This window comes from Rhyacophila brunnea, unplaced genomic scaffold (genome assembly GCF_057557595.1).
Source record: "Rhyacophila brunnea isolate RB1 unplaced genomic scaffold, BYU_Rbru_1.0 scaffold_11, whole genome shotgun sequence".
In the NCBI taxonomy this organism is placed as follows: domain Eukaryota; kingdom Metazoa; phylum Arthropoda; class Insecta; order Trichoptera; family Rhyacophilidae; genus Rhyacophila; species Rhyacophila brunnea.
The window spans coordinates 3,227,382-3,244,304 of NW_028232763.1; the positions used below are offsets into that span (position 1 = coordinate 3,227,382).

The following is a 16,923-nucleotide window of genomic DNA, read 5'->3' on the forward strand; positions in this document are numbered from 1 at the left end:
ACCGTTAATTGCACTCACATGCATGATTCGAGTACACAGCCTTTACTTATATGCAATTTAGATTTATAAGTAGTATGCATCTGTATATTATTATTTTAATGACCGAGTCCCTATTTTTTAGCCCGCGATAACTGATAACTATCTCCATCTAAAATAATATTAGTATCTCGCCTATGGTACAGTTAAAGTTTTTATAATATACCGATCAATTAGTAATCTTACTTGTAAGAAGTAGAAATCTTCTAGGAAAAAAATACCACAGTACACAGACCAAAATTATAGTACACAATACCAGTAGCGAAGGGTGGAGGTAGGCTGTCAAGATCCGACATAGATAATGCACACTTAACTTTGTCAGTCAAACATATTTGTTTTCATTGAACTAAGACTACAATGCGTAGATAATGTTTGTTAGTTTTTAAAATTCAATTAAACTCTACCTAATTCAAGATATAGTAAAAAAATATTCGTTTATCTATAAAATATCTAAAGTTATGGCATTAAACCATACATACTTTTAGATATTTTATACTATAGACAGAAGAATATTTTTATCGACTATAGTTTGGCTTAACCAGGACTTGAATGAATTTAAAAAAAAAACTAACCAACACCATCCAACACCATTCTTAATTCAACGAAAGCAAATAAGTATGGCCGAAAAGTATGCACTATTTTCATTGGATCGCCTAGCATACCTAAACTAGTATGGTTTGGTTGGGGCAGGGTTTGATTTAATTTTAAAAACTAACCAGCATCATCTGTAAACGGTATTCTTAGTTCGATGAAAACAAATAAGAATGACTGATAAAGTTGAGTGTCCACTATTTATGTCGAATCTTAACAGCCTACCTCCATCCTTCGCCACTGACACATACAATATTAACAGTAGAGTTGGCAACCATAAGTCATGAAGTTAGCTGATCAGCTGTTGTCGAATGCGTTCGTCACAGATTGTGCTGTATCTGTGTCATTGATTTACCATATTATAGAATTGGATTTTAAGTAAATTCCCAAAAATTATACGCGTACATAATTTCTGACGTTTCGTAAACTATTCGGGCATGTTGGTTGGTACTAGGCATCATGTAACTAATGAGGTGTCAGCTGATTGGTATGGAGCGACTTGCAGTCAATTAGATTTTACATCGCTAAGGTCCATATGAGTCAAAATTGAAAGTGTGCAATTTTCGTTTGTAAGGGTTTGGTTTGTAAGGGGTTTGATTTGTGCTAAAAAATATATATGAAAAAAACTGCGTCCCTAGGGATACGCGTATCATAGTTTGATCTTCATAACCGAAGGGTGCAGAACAAAGTATTTGTTGTATGCTTTTATTACCATTTTGTTGCTTCACTGATCACTCACTCGGGTATCTTCTTTCGTGGCGGAATATTGTCGCCCTACCACAAAGTTAAATAATATAATAATATAATCTAAAATAACACGTCGCCAAAAGAAAAATGTTTAGACGAACTTTTGTGTGATCAGTCTGATTATGAATCAACATTGTGTTATTAGTGCAATATAACATGTTTTCGCACGAAAAATTCCCCCACGACGTGTTTAGTATAACACCTTTTCTATTAGTAAACCCACTCTAAAAACCATACGATCAGCGTCCTTCCTCTTTTAGTGCTTAAGAGTGTTCGTGAGAGGGATGTCATAACTTAGTATTAATAAGTAGGTCATAGTGCATATTGATTCGGTATAATAAATACAACTTTACTGCATTACGTTCAAACCAGGGAACTCTTCTTTTCTGTGGTTCAAACCGTTTCTCTCCCCTTTTACATTTACAGATAAAAACCGGTTTAAGTGAAACATAATTCGGTATATTTCGAAAATATTATGTTGACAAGTAAAGAGATATATTATTCTTACACAATACGAAAATTGGATGACAAATTGATACAATTCTATAACAGAGATTTCTCGAGACCATTAAAAGTGAATGATGGAGTTTATGATTTCTTACTTACGAAAGTATATTTTTTATGACTGTGTATACTTCTAAACTATAATAGTAATCGCCAATCACATTGATATGAACTGTCAATTCTTGTGAACATCATTCATATACAAAATATATCTTATAGATGCCGTATAATTTTATAATTTTATTATCATAGTATGCAAAAAATAATTACCAATACAAATGCAATTAGGTATACCTATTATAAGGCTACTACGTAGTAGGGTTTCCAATCTCGGTATACCGCTTCCAAGAATCGCGGGATTGTGTAATAAATTATATGTTCATAAAAAAGAACACGTTTCCATAAACTAGACAAACATAACGTAAATACGAGTAGAATGACCCTTTTCTACTTCCAGTTAGGAATTGCAATACGGAATGAAAATACCAATTCCGGTATTTCCTATTGAATTCTTCCAATAAATATAGATATGAAATTCTCTTTGAAATATTAAAATTTCAATAAAAAATATCTAAATACTTACATATTATAATAATATATTAAAAATAGGTAAAGGTAAGATATGGTAGAGATTTTGATATTTACAAATAATACTTGTAGTTGAATAATTGGCGCTTTCTTCTTCGAATGATCTTTCAATAAATTTATATTATTAAGTGATCTTAGATATGTATGTACCACACTGATAATTCCACCTAATGTTTTATTATTTTTTTTGTACTTTTTTTCACTTACACATCTAATGACAACGGAAGTAAACTAGACATCGCGTTATCCGACAAAAATTTACAGTCCTGTTAAACCTTTCCTGTTAGTTTTTCACTTAGTTAGTTCACTTTCAATACCGAATATATCGGTATTGTCTGATTTTTAAAACCGGTATTTCGGTATCTAAAAATACTGAGGCACCAGTTTTGAGATACCGGTATTGCAATCCCTACTTCCAGTATATGGATGCTCATATTACTTACTTTGGTACAACAAGCCAAAATTTCATCTCTCTTTCAATCCCGAGATAGAAAAAATACTAATCCAAAAATCCCGACGTTGAAAATTCTGTGCGGTATTGCAGTCCTTATTACACAGATATCTAAAAGGTGTATTTGATATATTCAGTAGTGTTACGAATGCTGAAATGGACTCGGAAGATGCGAGACAATTTCTGAACGACAATGGGTTAAGTGTCATCCACGTGTGTACTAGAAAAAGGAAGTTGTTGGAGTCGTATGAAGAAGAATTTGTATACTTACACTCAATTCAATTCAATTTATTTTTTAACATATTGTGGACATTACAAATTATAAGTTTAATACGTTCACAACATGACATGAAACATTATTTTAAAGAAAAAAGTAACAAAAACGATAAAAATGAAAATATAAAAAGAGAACATAATATAAACATACAAAAGCAGTGAAAATACAATTATCCATCAATAGAAGTTCAAAGAAGTGCACCGAGTTTGCTAAGGATACCCTATTTTAAGAATTTATAAAATAGCGCCCACCTAAACACACCTCACGTAAGTGGAATATATCAACACCCGAAGCGATTTGGTTGCAGATAGATATCGCCCTCTCAATTGGCATTATCAAAGGCAGGTTGGTTCTGTACCTTGGGAGAATAAACAACTGATGCTCTCTATTTCTAAGATAGTTATCAGGGAGACACGTCATGTCCACACTGCCCAGAATGGCAGAGTTCTCATTTATGCCTCGTAGAAGTCGAAAAAAATACGTAGCTAAATAAAGATCTCTTCTAAACGTTCTTTAAAATTATTATATATACTTATTTATTACGTATGAAATAGGTAGTTACATAAAATTGCATTCAAATCGAAGAGCAAAGATAAAAATATAACTCATATTTTTCAGTGGCAGGTATGTCTAATACGTGAATGGTAATTTGCGCTAATAGCATTTAAACGTAGCGTTATGTTCAACAGACATTTACTCGTGATAACTGAAAAGATAATAAATAATTATTATATTTACCTGTACACGTAACATTTGATTAGGCCCGAATGAGAATTATCGAGCATCCGTATCTTGATCAGAAAGGTGATTTTGCAGTAATTTGACAGGAGAGGTGAGAGCAGGTTAATGGATAAAAATATACTTACACGATTTGTAATAATAGAGATGTTTGCACTGCGAGAAACGATTAAAAATTAATATGCATTAGTAGGCGATCGGATGGCTAGATAAAGGCACGAATATTGCAAATTTGCATACGGCAGAATAACGGGATATCAATTAATAACTGTTTTGCATCACTTCAACATTATAACTGCAACTTCGCGACCTCGCAGCGGCTCCACATGATCTTGAATAATAGATCTGTAACTATACACTATCTTTAATTATAACAGGATGTTGACGTCATCAAACAAATAAGAAAGAACCAAGAAATTCCACGTAGCATCAAAACTGGGAAACTCATTATCTACCTAGGCCACATTATCAGGTCCGTCCTCGCAATTTAGTTGGATCGAGTCCACAATAGATTTCTAAGATTAGGTACATACGGATTCTTTCATAATGATAATAAAATGAGTTTTCCGACTAGTTTTCTTCTGGGTATGCCGGGTATCACTGCAATCCTTGTCCACCCGAAGAGTGATTTTTTGCGCTCTTTTAAAGCATTTCTTTTTGCTTCTTCGTGGGTTCATTTAATACCTATAAGTATATTAATTTTCATATTCCCACCAATATCACTCGTAATTTTACGGTCTTCATGAATCATGATACCCCGTCGCAGGATGGATGTGATGTTTCATGATGCTGTGTATCGTGCGATTAACTTATTTGATGGCAGCATAAAGGTTGATTTATTTTTATATTAAGGGGGGACATGCTCAGCGTAGGTCAAAATGGAGCTTTTATTCTATTTTCAAATCATGATCCTGGACATTCCTTAAACGTTGTAGATAATCTATTTACATAATTTTGAAGCCTTATTATTTTTCATCTTTATTTTAAACATTTGATGACTGCATAAAGTAGGTATTTTTATTACATAAAATAGTATTCTTTTAAACCGCTCGCTCTAATGTTTTAGAATATAGTCATATTTCAGTACATAAATGTGCAGTTGTGTTAAGATTTTTTACATTTATTAATTTTTAAAAGCATTTATAAAACCATCAGTATAATTTATGTCGACATTATTATAGTGAAATATTTACGATAAAAAATTATATTGATTATCTCTGTGATCCCAAATTTGACAAGAATTAGGCATTTTATTATTCAAGAAATCGGCAAGATTAACACATTTGAAGATAATTCTAAAGATACTAATTATAAGCTGTCTTTGACCATTCAAGTGTGATAAACATCCTACGAATAATGAATGCTTTATAATAATTATTGGCCTAAGAATAAGGTAGTGTTTTTTTGAAATACGGCCGTAGCCATAAATTGACAAACTAAAACTGAAGTAGGGAGTAATAACATGTTAACGCGCGTGTTTGAACATGCGCCTAACCGAAAAAAAAACTTTTTTTTAAACGGTACATGTTCAAACACGCGATTAATCAACGGTTTATGTGACAGAGAGATCTGATCGGTACGTGTGCAGTGCCATTGAACAAAACCGGGTAGGGTAGCGGACGAAGTGAAGATCGTCCCAAAGGTGGCCGACCTTCGAAAAGGGGTGGTAGCATTTGAAGTACGGCCTTAGGCTAGGTGGAGAGAACACTGTGTTTGAAACTCCTTTGCTTGATACTGTATGGATACTATTCGTGACTTTATTTAACTAACTTTCTCTTTGACATGCTTACGTAATGTATTATACAAAAAAACTAGAATGGATCTAAAAATGGCTACGTACTTTTTTTCGACTTATACGAAGTGTAAATGACAACTCTGCCATGTTTGGTAGTGTTGACCTGTGTGAACAAGTCGGGAACATCAGTTCTTCGTTCTCCCAATTTGTAGATGTAGAACTAACCTTTTATTGGTAACGACAATTGGGCGGGAAATAATTATGTTCAACCAAATCACTTCGGTTTTTGATATATTCCACCTACGTGATGATGTATTTGAGTGGACGTTTTATAAACTCTCATTCGGTGTACTTTCATGTAAGTATTTTATAATTTTGGAATTTACTTTGGATACTCTGTTTATATACTGTTTCTATATTTTCTTTGTTTTATGTTGTAATTTTGAAGAAGAAGAATATATTAACTCGATTTAGCACATTTCAAGATTACGTCGGATAACAAATACACGTAAGCACATAATATAGTATATATTTTACATCTAATGTTAAACTTCCAACACCCTTTTCGCCTATATCCCAAATAATCAAAGACATGAAATAAAATAGGTACATATTATGTACCTATGTGATGACAATATACAACGCTAAAACTTGATGCTTTCCAACATATGAGGTACGCATAAAAACCTTCAAAATAATCTTGATTTAACCTGAAAACATTTCAGATGAAAAAATCATATTTGAAAAAAATACGAAGCTCGACGGGATTTGAACCCGCATAACCACTGGTATCGCGCCAACTGTTGCATTAACCAATTATGTTACGAGCGTCCTGTTTAATTGCGATAATTTAAACTAGTAGGTCATACATGAAATGCTTATCAAATTGCGTTATTATTGACGATCGGTTTTTGTGTATTAAATCAAGGAATATTAATTACCTTAATTACTAACCGACGCCCGGCTCTCGCCAATTATTTTTTAGTTATAACGTCTATTTGAACTTGCTAACAATTTTCAATAAACTATATCTTATATTCAACGAATAGTTCACAAGATTATAAGAATGTAACATTCCATATATTGAACATACATAACTTGAAAACATCTCAGATACCTACTAGAATATACCTATACCCACTTTTTTCAAATATATTTTATTATATTTTCTAGTGGGTATATAATATATGAGACGTTTTCAAGTAATGTATGTTCAATATATGGCATTCTCAAAATCTTGTGAATTATTCGTTAAATAAAAGAAATAGTTTATTATAAACCTTGATTTAACTTGAGATCGTAATCGTGGTTATCGATTCAATGAGCATAATATAACTACTCGCTATGAAACTTTCAACTCTATGAATTCTTATAAAGTACCCTTAAAATATAAATTTCTGAAAAATGTATTTTCTAACATTTTTTTGGTGTTGACGCTGAGCTACATTATTTTATTAAGATAACATTCGCAGCATATTTTCACTGCGTCCGCTCGTATGGCGTATGGAACCTAAATGTTTATTTTATACGCATATCACAGGCGAGTGCGTATATGGACCTTATTTTTATAAGCAATGACTAGGCAGAAAATATTCCATGTGTACGTCTCGTCCACGAGGGAACTCAGCCACTCAATCCCTGGCCTCCCCCGCATGATACGGGTGGACGGTGCGCATAAGGATGCACATAGAATAATAAAAAGGACTTTTACTTTTGTTATTCTACGAGGATCCAGAAAGGGTCAATGTGTCGAGAAAAAATAAAATTTACTTATTGAAGTTATACTTCTTTTTTGAGATTTGAAATTGATAGCTGCGCGCGCACACCGTTACGACAGTGTGAAAATAGCTGCGAATCAGTCAGCTGTATAAGAACGCAAGTTTGATAGTAGAATTGTTCCGTTGCCTAAGCAACGAATTTATTATTGTCGGCCATTTGCAATTCCTTACGTAAACAAACGAGTAAACGTCAGAGTGACAGTTGTTACTATAAAAATAAAAACAACGAGAAAAAACTAGATAATTAAGAGCTAGTCGAAGAATATAGGTTATCACAAGTTTTGTTTTTGTTTTATTACGCCAAATAAGTATAACTTCTAACGCGCGTACATAAGTACCTACACGTACCGATTTTTTTTACATGAACTGAACATTACATAATTTTTGAAACACTTCTGAGAAAATATATTATAACCAATAGAAAAATCTTTTTGAAATAAGTAAGGATCGAGCCTGCATCTCTCGGGTATCGCGCCCACGCACATAGACCACTTGCTAAAGGAGCCATACTTAATTGCGACAAATTTTAACTAATGGATTTTAATATTCACTGAAGCGCTTTCCAAATTGAGCTACTATTGGCAATCGGCTTTTGTATTTTAAATATTTTATTGTTCACATTCTCCATATGTCATTGGTGAAATACTAGGTGTCTACTTACATAGGATTCCTGGTATCTGGAATCGCCCTGTCACTCGAGAGCGCGTCTGATGCCGCTTGATTGAATCGATTTCTTCGATATGCATCTTCGCCGGGTTTTAAAGCGCCTCCAGCGACGTACCGGCTCTCATCCAGGTAGCCCCAACCACCTGGCGGAGGGGCCCCGCTCGTCAGGCCCCCAACTGAACCGCTGCCCGCGAATAGAACAGCCCTGTCGAGGCGAAGGGCTGCGTTTTCCTCCTGGGAAAAGAAAGAAAAGAATGATTTATTAGATATTGACATGGTAATGATATGCAGGTATAGCGTAGGCCGATTTATATAGTTGAGATGCTGAATACAATGTATATATGCAATGTAGCAACGATTTCATATGATAATTTTCCGAAACAACTGTCATTCAAATATTTTTAACGTGTCTGTTTTTGGCTATTCTATTCAGTGGTCTTTATTTGAATAATATCTGTGTCTATCTTACCGATGGTTAGACACCATCTAACTAGTATCTTATTGCTTTCATGGTATAATAATTATTCACGATGAAATCGAAATATCAATACAGATAAATCAAACCTACATATGACGAAATAATAAAACACGCATGGGAAATGAATGGTAGTTCTAGATTCTAAGAATAATAGCGCCTGTACACATGCATGGATTTACTTGCAGCAATAGCGTGTATTTTAAACTACCGCGATAATAACTGTTTACACGTAAAAACTGATGACTGTCTCGCCAATCTCATAGCGCCTCTACACGTGCATGGATTTACTGCCACCAATAGTGAGTATTTTTAAACTATCGTGACAATAAATGTTTACACGTAGAAGTCATGACTGTCTCTTCAATCTCAGTCTTCAAGAGTGAGCGAGATGCGGTTATCATTTTATGGTACTATTTGACAGGTAGTGAAAATCGGTTAATCTCAAAATTCGTTGTAGTTCGTTTTTTTGCCGGCACGTCCGCCACTATCGTTCCACTGCGCAGGCGCAGATCGAAAAATTCTCAGCATGAAAATTCTCGCATGAAAATTCAGAAGCTTCCGAACTTTTTTGATTCATGCATACAATCACTTCATACTGCAACTGCAGGATAATACATGTTTACACGTACATTTTCTTGTTATGGCCGCGATAATACGTAGGTACTATCAGCAGTAAATTCATGTACGTGTAAACGGGAAGTCATTCTTCAAGAGTAAGCGAGACGCGATATTGTCATTTTATGGTACTATTTGACAGGTAGTAAAAATCGGTTAATCTCAAAATTCGTTCGCTATTCGTTCTTTTTGCCGACACGTTCGCCAATATCGTTATATTGCGTAGGCGCAGATCGAACAATTCCAACTGTTGCGTGAAAATTTAGAAGCTTCCGAACTTTTTTGATGCATGCATGCAAACTTACATGATAAAACATGTTTACGGGTGCATTTTCGTGTTATGGCCGCTATAATTCATCCTGCCAGCATTAAATCCATGCACGTGTAAACGAAGTATAACGTTAAAAGCAACTCCAACTTTTTATCGGAGTTATGAAAAAAAGAATCATCGTAAAACATAACAACTAAATAATATAAAAAAATAAAATGAGATTTAATGAAAATATAGACCAATATGTTTTCATAATCCTAAATTAAAACGAAGACAATGAGTAAATTAAAACTAACTACAGCATTTTTAGCGAAGCAACCACACAATATACATTATTTTACATCGGTTATTTAGTCGACAATGTCATTTCGGACGAACCAGGTCCTGATTAATATTAAAATAAGTCGAACTAGTAAGTAATACATACTTTTGTGTTTTTATCTATATTATATGCAATACGTTTCTACCAAAAATTGACAGTTAGTACCATAAAAAATAAGGTTTACAAACTCGTGATACCGTTCAATTTCATGATTTCGAAAGCTGGAATTGAAAATAGATACTTACCTACAATTGGAATACCGGTATTTCAAGATGAATTTTTAAGTACGTCTATTATGATTTTTGTCAAATATAGCGTTTTTATTAAATTATAAACAATTTTGACTTAGGTAAGATACAGGTAAAGAAAAATACGATGATGATATATAAAGAGCTTATTAGTACAATACATTATTACTAACTCTATTATAGTTTGAAGATCATTTAAAAATTCTTAGAAAACCGTTTGTCGTAATACCTATATTCTTGGGTTTCCACCGCGTGTACTTCTTCCTTCTTTCCTCGATGTTTCGGGCTCGTTGCAGAGCCCATTATCTAGAGATATGAACTCTGCAACGAGCCTGAAACGTTGAGGAAAGAATAAAGAAGCACACGCGGTGGAAACCCAAGAAAATATTACGATAAAAAAAAAACCGCGAAAGTCTCAAACATTATGAAAACGTTTGTATTCCTCGTATTACAGTGGGTCTATTCTATACTTATCGACCGCTAAAGTGATAAACTTTATCATATTAATGTATTGAGGTATTATAATTGTTACAAAAAGTTAACCGTTTAAACACTCTAAACAATCAAAACTAACTATCTCGCTCTAAAGTTAACACAGCCAAGAGAGGTGCTGTTAAAACATAGCACTTAGTGTAACAATTACAACTAACTTATTATAATTGTTACAATAAGTGCTAATACTTGGATACAAATCTATCCTAGATAGCTGCCGTAGCGGCCGAAAGCAGTCTTGTGTATAGAATCAGTGACGTCCCTAGACAAAATGCCGCCCCTGGGCAGCGCCAAAATGCCATCCCATTTTTTATACAGTATTTTTTATCATCCGTGACATTAATGTTCACAATGGACGCCGAATGGCGGCGGACGTAAACTAGATGTCGCGAACCCGACAAAAAATACTGTCTTGTTAAACCTTTCATGTTAATTATTACGCCATTTTGTTTCCAACTAGTGAGTTGAATTTTTTAATGGAAAGATATTGATGCGCAGGAATGGTTTAATTCAAAACCACACTGCGTATTAATAAAATAAATGTGAATACATTTATTTTGTAAGCATTGTACCATGGGGCAATTAGTACCTACTTAATGAAAAACTCTAATACCGGGAATGAAAATTACGTTCCGGACCGTAATCCTCACGTCTGACATGTTATAGAAGTACATAACAAAACTTTCAGCCAAAGCACCAAGCCGATTTGTTTCAGCATATCAGATCTGAAGGCTACAAGGATGCTTTCTCGCGGTGCGCGCGCATACTCGCCTCGTCCGAACGGACAGGTAGCCGAGGAAAAGAAATGATATCCGTAATGGGCGCGTCGTTAATAATTCGCGGCCGGTTAAGCGCCGCACGAAATATGACAGGTGTGTAAGCCCGGAAAGCGAAATATTATACGGCCTGCGCGAAATCCGGTAGCCGAAACCGCAAACCTTTAACCATTTCCAACAAGTGTTGATTATACCCATATCATTTGGTAATTAATTGTATTCCCCCAGTTTAATTTACAATAATTATATTACAAGACGTCAAGATTTATAGCGGCAACATCACATTGTAACTTTCATTACAATTATGTCATGTGATACTCGTTATATGTATAGGTACTCAAAGGTAGTATTTTTTTGAATTATTGTTGTTTTTTTATTTTATTTCTTTTCTATAAAATTATTTTTTGCTTTGTTTTTTTTCTCTCCTTTTTTTTCTCTAATAGATTTATTTGTATTTTTATTCTAATTCTAATTCTTTCATGTTGTGAACGTCATGAATTGATAATTTTTTATGTACTCAAAATGTCTTTTTTAAATAAATAAATAAGAAGATATGATGATAACCTATCTATATAATCTAATTGGGCGATATAATATATTAATTGAACTGACCTTTACGTGAGAAACTCCATTGAATTGATTTGTAACAACGTATATTTGTTAATTCTACGATATCTGAGTTATGTTGACATATTACGTATAACAACATACTAAATATAATAATATATATATCTATAATATATCTGTGGTCTTAAGCCAAACTACGTTGAGTTCGAGGACTCCGAGATATATATACAGTTTTACTGTTTCTGAGTACTTTGGTCAATCCAAGCTATTAAATTAATGATAGTATGTTTTATGTTTAATTAAGTATGAATATTATACCTACATTTGTAATTTTTTTTGGCGAATTAAATGGATGTATTTATGTGAACTCTTCTAAATAAACATGAGCAATTGATTAAACCCGACAGACATATTATATGGTTCACAGAAAATTTGCCGCATATGATGTATTCCAGGATTTCTTTAGTTTTAAATCGATTATTTTGCTGCCTCATTTAAGAATAAGTACATAAAAATGTACTGATCTAGGGCATTTAATTAGCTCAAATTAATAAAAGTCACTCCGTTCCGTAAAATTCACATCACTGTAGGTAAATTGTATGAATTGTAACAAAATCTATACACATTTCATTGTTTTGTGACGTCACGGTAATTATTAACATTAACATATTTCTTTTAAAATACCTAATAGGTTTATGAATTTATCCGCGCTGTAAATAAAGGCTACATGTAAATTGTACGTAAAACATTTCACCGTGACACAGTTCGCCGTGAGCTTTCTTAGCGGAAAGAGATGGCCGTATACTATACGGTCTCCAATTTTATTAGATTCAATATGAACATTAATTCAATTTTCATGTTCATGAATTCAATAATAAAAACCAAACCCTACATAACAAATAATCGAGTATATCGGCTATTTTCAAAATTTGTTTGCTGTTGGTTTACTATAACTGTAAAGTGTAAATCGACAAGAACCGAGTTTTGAATTTCTTTCCGAGACATGAATTTTATGTCAGTAGGTACTATACGACCCAAAGAGGTTGGACCTCTTTAATATACGGCCATATATTTCCGATACAACATTTCACGTTGAAGTTTGATACGGCGAACTGCATACTTACAAGTTTCCGGACAGGGTAAATAAATAGTATTGGACGAAAAATGAGTTAGGTAAGTTAATTTTTTTTACCGATATCATGAAGATTTCCAGGTAAATGTTTCAAATTTCTCAATTTATTTACCCATCACTTATAATATTGAATAATATATATAGATATTTTCAAATAATGTAGCCAAAAATTGGTTTGAAATGACAAAGAATTTTATCATGTGGTGAAAAAACGAAGGCTCAAGTTCTTTGATCACATCATTCGAAATAACAAATATGAAATGGATCACGTTTTAATAATATTAAACTTATACTTTATACAAAGAAATACTAACAAACCGAAGTTAATCAAAACGATATTTAGGTATCGTTTAAAAACTGTTAGATAATGTGGTTGTATTAATAATTCTACTTCGAATACAAACATAACGTCCAAAAATGAATATGCATAAAAAGAGATAATAATTATTGCGCCGGTAGGGTTAAACAGGAATGGAAATTTAAATTTAAGATGTCAAGTTTAAAGCGATTTGCGAATAAAACATTTTTATTTTTTATTTTTCATTCATTGAACTTTTAATATGCGAAATCATAAATATATTTTCGACTCGTATCTCGTATTATATCGCAGGACGATTTATAACTATTGAATGCACAGTCACTTTGTGATAATATACGACATGGATTACGTTTAAATTAACGAATTTGAATGTTTTACAACTGTATTTTTTAATGTTTATTGACTGCAATTCATTTGCGTAATTTGATACATTCACCATATTATGATACTTAGCCTTAAAAGAATGTGCCATTTAAAAAAATGTTTCAAATTCTTCCTCGTTTGTCCAAGGGTTGTATTTTAAACCATCAAAAGGTAAGTAGTACCTAATTAAGGCTTTACCATACACAGATTGATACACATGGAACTATTTTTGTGCCAACTTGTAATAATAATTTAACGAAACTTTATTAGCATTACAATACATAGGTAGGTACCGACTTATTATTTATATCGCTTTTATGACGTTACACCACCTAAAATGTTTTATTTTTATTAATATTTTTTTCCCGATCATGTCCGATCCTAATATGATCATATGGGCCTCCACAGAGTGAAGGTTTGTATTAACAGATTTTGTTTTTACGAGAAATGGATGTCAGGCACTTGCTCAACCTATCAGGTCTATACTCTGACTGATACACAGATTGAGAAACAATATATTGTGTACTTGCCAGACCCAGGATTCGAGCTTGGGACCCACGAGGCTATAGGCCGACGCTTAATCCGCGCGGCCATCGTGGGACTGCTAGTAATATTATTTATACGCAAAAATATTTTAAGATAATTTGTATATTACGTAGGTTGCGTTATAAAATTACATTTAGTATTAGAATTAGAGCATATCTATTTTATATTACTTCTCACATATATGGATATTTTTTTACTACTGATAATAAGTATCATGTCTTGCTTATCATACCTACATACTTTTTTATCGAATTGTGAAGTCAGTTTTAATATTATATAACTTGAAATATAGTTTAATTCTATTCTAATGTATATGAGTATGTAAATAAATAATTATATAATAACGAATTAATTATTGCATGACTTTGACCTTCGCAGTTCAGTGCGAAAAACGCTGGCCTTTCAACCAGGGCCTCCGGATTCGACTCGGTGAGGTCACAACATATTTGAGTGATTTTCTCAAAGCCTCGGTGTTTGTGATTGTCTCTGTTATATTACTAATTACGCTACTGTTTCACTACACCACAGTCATTGGGCCTCATTGCTTGTTGTAGAGTTAAAAATAATATATTATATCATTATGTACTTATGTATATTTTTTTTCATTAAAAAAATGAGTAGGTACTCGATTCTTACTTACAATCAGTGGCAGTTCGTGAATAATATATCTGGGGGTGATGCGGTTGATTAAAATTTAAAAAAATGTTTTTTTGGATTAGGTTATTATATTTTACTATTAATATAAAAATTAAATATAAAGTATTTATTAATAATTATATTAATAATTAATATAAAGAACTTTGCATAAATAAATTTTAACAATGATAATAAATCATTAAAGCTATATTTCTTTCTTCGCTGTCGCGCGCGTGCTCACGTGCGAACGCAGAAACGGCGAAATACTGTCGACCCGGCAGTACCGATCAAGCTTTTAGCTGTGAACCTCACTCTCCGCGCCCCTCCTTCGCCCACTCGAGCATATTCCATTGAAAACGGTACTGTATTAAATCATAAAGATGGTTAATTTCTGATAGTAGTACCGCGGTGTATGATAATTATTGGATGTATCGGTGCGTGAGCGAGCTTAATACACGCTTAAATAATATTGATACTTTCATATAATATACATACATATATGTAGGTAAGTATATTATAGTATTACATTTTTCTCAATTTGCTTCGGGGTGCTGCAGTTCCGCAGGACATATGGACGAGCCGCCACTGCTTATAATACAAGTTTATTTATTATACTTATATAATTTAAAAAAAGGACCGAGTAAAATTATTAAACTTCTAACCCAATATTAAAAACATGTACCTACACCATCAGCTATGAACAACTATTTTATTTAAGTCTCGAAATTTATGAGCACTTACCATGCTACTTAGGTGAAATCTTCTGATAGAATAATTGCAATAGTTAGAAAAAAAGAAACTGCAAATTAAAACAAACGCCTTTAAAAAGAAATGTAATCGTTACGCAATTCTTAAAACTGATATTTCATACTTATCAATTTTCGATCTGAAGTTTTGCCCAAATTTAGCATTTAAATGACTTTTAAATAATAGTAAAACACGTCACGGTCTCGTTAGTCGGAAAAGTTTCCAATCGAAACAATTAATCTCGCTATTATATTTTACGTTTACGCCTATGGAAAAGAAATGAATATTTATCAGGATTATATAACGCAGCATTAGACTTATGAAAATAAACTAATTATTGGGTAATGGTAACTACCTACTTCATCAAATACATATTATTTGTGAGCCACTGTTTTTATACGCCTTGATGAACAGATTGATTTAGTTTTTCACTGGCTGTTTGTTATATACCTATAATATTTTTCAAATACATATTTGATAACTATTAATTTATTAATAAAATATATTTATGTCACGTTATCCATGTATTGAACGGTAACAAGTCAAAGATTCGACATTTCGCGATATTGGTATCAAAATATTCTTAAAAATGATCTCCTGACAGTTTTGTACAGAAACAATTCGAAAAAAATAATTTAGATACCTTGAGAGCCAAAAAACCTATATGAAATTTTACAAACTTTCAAACAAAACCAGTTTTGTACAGATCCATTTCGAATTGTTTCCATTTAAAACTGGCGATTGGCCATACGTTTCAATTTCGATTAGATACATTCTGACATGTTTCCTTTTAAAACATGTCAAATCTTGTGTATTGTAAAATATACAAATCTGAAAACATGAGTATGTGTCTCAAAACTAAGTTTTTTGAATTGTTACTGTTCAATACTGGGTCATCGTTATGTACGAGTAAAATACGGGGTTTTTTCTGTCTATACAATAAATAAAAACCAAACAATATCATACTCAATTATTCCAAACATTGCATGCATTATACATGTACATAATTAACTTTTCTCTCTCTACAAAGCTCGTATAGTAGTATGCCTCTGCTCCCTGGTAACCCTCCCCTCTCCAGAGCTCATACCTTGCCTTGACTCCACGTGCAAGACAACGCGCATTAATGATGCAATATTTAAGTTCCATTATCTCGAAAAGTAGATCCGACATTTTTTATATATTTATCTTGAAACTTGGTGAAACAATAACAAAAAAGTTAGTTTTATAAGAACGTCGCATGGAGGCGGAATAACAAACCGCCCTCAAATTATTATTACGTATTCTCACCATATTGGCATCG

General features: G+C 32.9%; 1 protein-coding gene across 1 annotated transcript in view; it reads right to left on the reverse strand.

Moving 5' to 3' along the window:
- The window catches only part of Pgant2 (polypeptide N-acetylgalactosaminyltransferase 2), a 281,156-nt gene that overhangs the window by 43,147 nt on the left and 221,086 nt on the right, over positions 1–16,923 (reverse strand). Inside the window, exon 2 of the mRNA XM_085958242.1 lies at positions 8,107–8,345. Within this exon, the coding sequence (XP_085814368.1) occupies positions 8,107–8,345 (239 nt within the window). The remainder of the gene's footprint in view (positions 1–8,106; positions 8,346–16,923) is intronic.